The 6684-nt window shown below is 38.1% G+C and overlaps 2 protein-coding genes across 4 annotated transcripts in view; one reads left to right on the top strand and one right to left on the bottom strand.

Annotated features, from left to right (window-relative positions):
* Window positions 1-2344, top strand: part of LOC106875447 (SCO-spondin) — a 56219-nt gene extending 53875 nt beyond the window's left edge. For all 3 annotated transcript variants that reach the window (XM_052976047.1, XM_052976046.1, XM_014923599.1), the window contains 2 exons: window positions 143-248; window positions 1237-2344. In XM_052976047.1, the coding sequence (XP_052832007.1) occupies window positions 143-248; window positions 1237-1483 (353 nt within the window). In that variant the 3' untranslated portion in view covers window positions 1484-2344. The remainder of the gene's footprint in view (window positions 1-142; window positions 249-1236) is intronic.
* An 827-nt stretch (window positions 2345-3171) lies between these two features.
* The window catches only part of LOC106875445 (uncharacterized), a 6382-nt gene continuing 2869 nt past the window's right edge, over window positions 3172-6684 (bottom strand). Inside the window, exon 4 of the mRNA XM_014923597.2 lies at window positions 3172-3716. Within this exon, the coding sequence (XP_014779083.1) occupies window positions 3370-3716 (347 nt within the window). The 3' untranslated portion in view covers window positions 3172-3369. The remainder of the gene's footprint in view (window positions 3717-6684) is intronic.

Below are 6684 nucleotides of genomic sequence, written 5' to 3'. Positions count from 1 at the left end.
TGGTGGTTGTTGTGGTACTCATAGTGACGCTGGCAGCAGTGGTGGTGGTTGTGGTGATGGCGGTAGTTGTGGTGATGGTGGTGGTTGTGGTTTGTTATATTTTAAAATGAAATAACCTTTAGCTTTCCCTGTTTCCTTTCAGATAAAACATCTCCTTTCTCAAGTAAACTAGCGATAATCTTGGCAGTAATCTTGATTATCCTGTTTTGTGTTCTCCTTGTGATATTACTGGTATATTTCTGTTATCGGTAAGTCTACAGCTATTACAATTCAAACTCAAATTATTATACCCGGTGATCTACCCCCCATCCCCGCACTACACACACTTTCTATCTCTACCCCAGATGACCCTCTCCCCCCAAAACACCACCCCATACATTAAGGGTATGCCCTGACACATTTCCTCTACTTCTTATTCTCTCTCTCTTTATCTATCTATCTCTCCCCCTCTCTCCTCTTTTTCAGCTGGGGTGGTCATGTATCTCCCCTACAGCATAACACTTGTTTCCCTCTCACCTTGTCCAATCTGTTGTTCTACTTCACTTATGTTCACACACATCCCCATTTTACCTTGAGGTTATGCCCCCGGCACATATCCTCTACCATATTCTCTCTCCCTCTCTCTCTATCTCCATCTGTTCATCTTTCTCTCCCTCTTTCTTTATCTCTCTCCCTCTCTCTCTCTCTCTCTCTCTCTCTCTCTCTATATATATATATATATATATATATATATATATATATATATATATATATATATATATAGGTGCAGGAGTGGCTGTGTGGTAAGAAGCTTGCTTCCTAACAACATGGTTCCGTGGTTCAGTCCTACTGCATAGCCTCGGGCAGACCAAAGCCTTGGGAGTGGATTTGGTAGATGGAAACTGAAAACCCGTCGTACATATATATATATATATATATATATATGTGTATATATATATATATCTGTCCATCTCTCTTTGAAAAACCTTTCAACTATACAGATGAAAAGTTAAGCAGAATATGTAAGGTGATGTCAATGAATAAAAACAAGGAGAAAAGTATTACCTGACAGAGCATATTTAATGATCCTATAAAATTTTGGAAAAGATTCCCCTTTTCAAATAGACAGGAAAAAGAGTTTGGAGAAATGTGTTTCTATTGGCAGGCAGGCCATTCTCTTGTGTTGTAACTTTTTAAAATTTACTTTATTTTATGTATTTATTTACTGTATATATTTATTTATTTATTTATTTTCAGAAGGGGAAAATTGAAGAGATGTTTTGATAGTAAAATGAATGTCTTACTCGAATTTAACCACGACAGCACTTTCAACCCAAGTGATGATAATTCTAGGTGCCCACCTCATAAGGGGCTGAACAAAACAGAGTTTTACACGTCTGAAAAATTTTACCCTGAAAGTATAATTCGTACCACAACCATAGACGCTATGACAGAGGGAAAAGAGTGGCGAACAGGGGAGAATCCTACATCAACCCCGTCTTAGAAAACAACAATACTTTTTACTTCTTCTCCTGCTTACTAAGAAATATTCACTTATGCAAGATACTCCTCTTCCTCTGCAAATCAACCATAAAAATCACTCGTTTTGCATGGTTTGCATGCTTCTCTGTTTGGTCTTATTTAATTCATGTGTGTTTTTTTAATTTCCCACATGAATCTTTGATGTTAGCTTACATCACTTGAAAGAAGCCTCTTAAGCCTTTATAACATATGGGAAACTGCACAACCAAATGAGAAGGACAGCATTGTCTCCAGGTAAAAATATATTGAAAACTCCAAAAACAAAACTACCCCAACTTTTAACAAAGATTATATTTTGGTTCTGACTGGCAATTAATGATTGGTCTACATTAACAGCTGTGAGACAAATTAATTTGTGAATATTGTCATCAATAAAAGCGAAAAAAAAAAAAAAAAAAAAAAAAAAAAAAGATTAGAGAGAAAATAGCAATTAAGCAATAACAAATACGCTGCAATATATTGATCTAAATACAGAAGAAAGTCAATCAATCAATGAATCAATCGATCGCTCAATCTGATCGATGAAATTTCACTCTTGTCTCTGATAATCCGTGATAACCAATAATCATCAGAAAACGACATCGGGGAAGACATAGAGATGGAATAATAAATTAATAACTGAAAGACAGTTTTGTTAATTAAAAATTCTTTGAGGAGAAATTCTTTTTAAAGGCAATCAAAACCAAACAGACAAAACAAATAAATTAAACAAACAAAAACAAAGGAAAAGAAAATAACCCAAAACAAACAAACGACCATTCTTGAAATTCCTTTCCAGGTTCATCAATAGAGATTCATTATATAATAAAACTGACTGATAATATTTTTTCAGTTGTTTTTTTTTGTTTTTGTTTTGTTTACGTAGATTCAGAAACAGCAGCCAAATCTCCATCACATCACACCCTACTAAAACAAACAAAACATAAAAAGAGAAACAGAGGGGTGCAAGCATGGCTGTGTGATAAGAAGTTTGCTTCCCAGCCACACGGTTCCAGGTTCAGTCCCACTGCATGGCAACTTGGACAAGTGTCTTCTACTATAGCCTCGAACTGACCAAAGCCTTGTGAGCAGATTTGGTAAATGGAAACTGAAAGAATCCCATCATTTATATATATGTATGCGGAGTGTGACTTTGTGTGTGTGTCTGTCCCCAGCCGTTGTTTGACAACTGGTGTTGGTCTATTTACATCCAGGTAACTTAGCAGTTCGACAAAAGAGACCAATAGACTAAGTAACAGGCTTTACAAAGAAATGATACGTACTGGGGTTGGTGTCATGTAAAAGGCACCCGCGCCAGTGCCACATAAGAGTGCCCATGCTGGTGCTGCATAAAAGCACCCAGTGCACTCTGCCAAATGGTTGGCATAAGGAGGTGGCATCCAGCCACAGGAACCATGCCATAACAGACATGGAGCCCAGGCGGCCCTTCAGCTAGCCAGCTCTTGTCAAACTGTCCAACCTATGCTAGCATGGAAAACAAACACTAAATGATGATAGTCATGATGATGATGATAGGGGTCGATTAGTTCCAGTAAAATTTCTTCGAGGCGGTGCCCCAGCATGGCCACAATCCAATGACTGAAACAAGTAAGATAGAAAATTAAACAAAGAAACAAACAACTCTTTGACATTTAAATATTTATTTTATTCAGTTTTACTCTGGTAATATGAAGGTGCCTGGTTTTAATTATTGATCCCTAATGTATAATTTTATTCCCTGATGCTAAAAAATGAGCCAAAGCAAGTATTCTTCAGTCTGTGATTCAAAGAACTGTTCTTTTAATTATAAGGGTTACTTATATCTTAATACTGGCACCAATAAAACGTATTCCATACTGTCATAAAAGTTCATATTTTAAACCATTCAGGAGCATGATCAGTGAAGTTGTGAAGTTCATCTTTGCCGGATACTAATACAGTGGCCGGGAATGTCCGGGGTCTGTTTGGATCGTTAACCGAATAAGCATTCGTAGCTACGTATCGAATGACATAACCACACCGACGGCGATCAGAGAGATTTGGTTCACTGCCGTGCACTGTTAACCCATGATGCAATGACATCTCTCCTGCACTCAGCGGACATGGTACAGCCTTCTCCACATTGAACAGATTGAGGGGTATCTCTTGATTGGAGGTCAATAAATTCCCTTTTTCCTTGGCCTCTATGTGCTCGAAAATTCCAAATTTATGAGAACCTACACAAATGAAAAGAAAAATGAAACAATTTTTATTTATATCTTTTATTTTATTTTTTCTTTTATCTTTTACTTCTTTTAGTCATTGAATTGTAACCATACTGGGGCACCACCTTGAAGGGTTTTAGTCAAGCAGATCAATTTTTTAAAAAGTCTGGCACTTATTCTATTGGTTTCTTTTGCCAAACTGCTAAGTTACAGGATGTAAAAGAAAAAAAAATGTCAAGCAATGGGGGTATAAGCACAAACAACACACACACACACACACACACACACATACATATGACCTTGTCAGTGCTGGTCCCACATAAAAAGCACTCAGTAATCTCTGCAAAATGGTTGATTTTAGGAAGGGAATCCAGCCATAAAAACCATGCCAAAACAGGCAGTGGAGTTTTGTGTAGTTCTCTGGGTTGCCAGCTCCTGTTAAACAATTCAACCCATACCAGAAAGTAAGACGAACGTTAAATGATAATGATGACAATATATATGTGTGTGTGTGTGTGTGTATGTATGTATATATATATAAATATATATATATATATAGGATAGTTTGTAAAAATATATAAATCCGGAGGAGAAGCACATTCTAAGATGTAGAGCAGTTAATATTATGGTGGGGTAGGCCGGTTTATGGGGTTACGATGGGTTTCTCGCTGATAAGGGGTTTAGCCTTATGGCATATCTTTAGACCCCAAACACTGCTGGCCGTCTGAAGATACACCATAAGACTAAACCCTTTATGACCAAGAAACCCAGGGTAACCCCATAAACTCGCCTACTCCACTATAATATATGAGTGAGATCGTTGCCAATTCGAGTGAGATCATTGCCAGTGCCGCTGGACTGGTTCCTATGCAGGACACGAAACTCGGCTTGTGAAGACTTGTTGGGGCAAGCGAAAGTGAAATCGTGATGGCACCTGTGCCCAGTGTCGCTTTCCTGGCACTTGTGCCGGTGGCATGTGTAAAGACATTCGAGCGAGATTATGCCAGTGCCACGTAAAATACACCATTTTGAGCATGGCTGTTGCCAGTACCATCTGACTGGCCTTCATGCTGGTGGCACGTAAAAGCACCCGCTATACTCTCGGAGTGGTTGGCGTTAGGAAGGGCATCCAGCTGTAGAAACTCTGCCAAATCAGATTGGAGCCTTGTGTAGCCATCTGGCTTTCCAGTCCTCAGTCAAATCGTCCAACCCATGCTAGCATGGAAAGCAGACGTTAAACGATGATGATGATGATGATATGTTTTTTAGGAGAACTAACAGATTGAATTTTGTTGTGTCTAGGGAAAGTAATTATGTCAATTGGTTAAATATCCAACTAACTTATTGATTGTTTATTTGCAAGTAGCAATGAAAGACCTTTGACAAACAACAACAAAACAAATGACTTACTGTTTAACCAATCAATTAATTAGTTGGATGTTTAACCAATTGACTGATAATAAAGAAGCGCAATTGAACCAATGTATGTGTTAATAATGGCATAATGACTCTCCCTAGACACACCAAAATTTGCTTCAATTCACATAAAAAGTCTTGCAAACCAGATATGAATAACAGATTAAAATAAAGTTAGATTTAATTGTAAAGCATCTGACTCGACAGTTCATGGATCTGTACTTTGAATGTAATAGTCTGATATAAATCTCAGCAGCAGAAGTCTGCCTATTGTTTGTTCAGTCTTGCTCACCAACTAATTCCGTTCTTTCTTTTTTTTTTTTTTTTTTTTTTTTTTTTTTTGCCGAATAATAACATTTAGTAATAAAATGGCTGAAAGTGAACGCAGCAGTTTTCTAAGCCATTGTACTGACTATGAAACACTTACATAACTAAATCCGACTAGATCCAGTTCAGTGATGTTGTTGAGTGCATTCATGCATTATCAATCATTCACTCGAACAAATTGTCTTCTGCTCCACTCACAGAGTCGACTGGTATTTTGTGGGTGAAATTTTATAAATGGAAACTGTACCAAAGCTACACACGCACACACACACACACGAATATATTTAACGTATTATAGATCCATCTCAGGTAATCTTACCAACCAACTCCACATTGGGTATTGGATAACAGACCAGTTAACTAACACCACATGCCCTTCAGAGGTGGTTGGTAATGCTGTATTCTAAGATTAACTATATTCCTCATCAACTTGTTTCAGCCATTTGACTGTGGCCATGCTGGAGCACCGCCTTAAAAGGTTTTAACCACAGAAATCAACCCCAGGATTTATTCTTTGTAAGCTTAGTACTCATTCCATCGGTTCTCTTTTGCCAAACTGCTAAGTTATGGGGACATAAACACACTACTATCAGCTGTCAAGCAATGGTGAGGGGACAAACACAGACACAAAGACACACACACACATATAAATATATATACATATATGTATATTGATATACTTTGTGTATTGTAGGAGTATAATCATTTTATTGGAGATAAATTTTAGGAACAAAATTTTATATGGACCCCGGTTGAGAATCCTTGTTCTACGATGAAAACATGATTTAGCAATCCAATAAAATAAGTACCAAATTGTAGCAAGTATGGTACGTGTGTAGAGGGGGTCAGTATCGTCGTCGTTTAACATCCGCTTTCCATGCTAGCATGGGTTGGACGATTTGACTGAGGACTGGTGAACCAGATGGCTGCACCAGGCTCCAAACTGATTTGGCAGAGTTTCTACAGCTGGATGCCCTTCCAAACGCCAACCACTCCGAGAGTGTAGTGGGTGCTTTACACATATATATGTATGTGTGTGTATATGTTTGCGTGTCTGTGTTTGTCCCCCCAACATCACTTGACAACCGATGTTGGTGTGTTTATGTCCCCATAACTTAGCGGTTCGGCAAAAAGAGACCAATAGAATAAGTACTAGGCTTACAACGAATAAGCCCTGGGGTCGATTTGTTCGACTAAAGGCAGTGCTCCAGCATGGCTGCAGTCAAATGACTGAAAC

This window comes from Octopus bimaculoides, chromosome 23 (genome assembly GCF_001194135.2).
Source record: "Octopus bimaculoides isolate UCB-OBI-ISO-001 chromosome 23, ASM119413v2, whole genome shotgun sequence".
NCBI lineage: Eukaryota > Metazoa > Mollusca > Cephalopoda > Octopoda > Octopodidae > Octopus > Octopus bimaculoides.
This window is presented reverse-complemented; position numbering and strand designations above follow the sequence as displayed.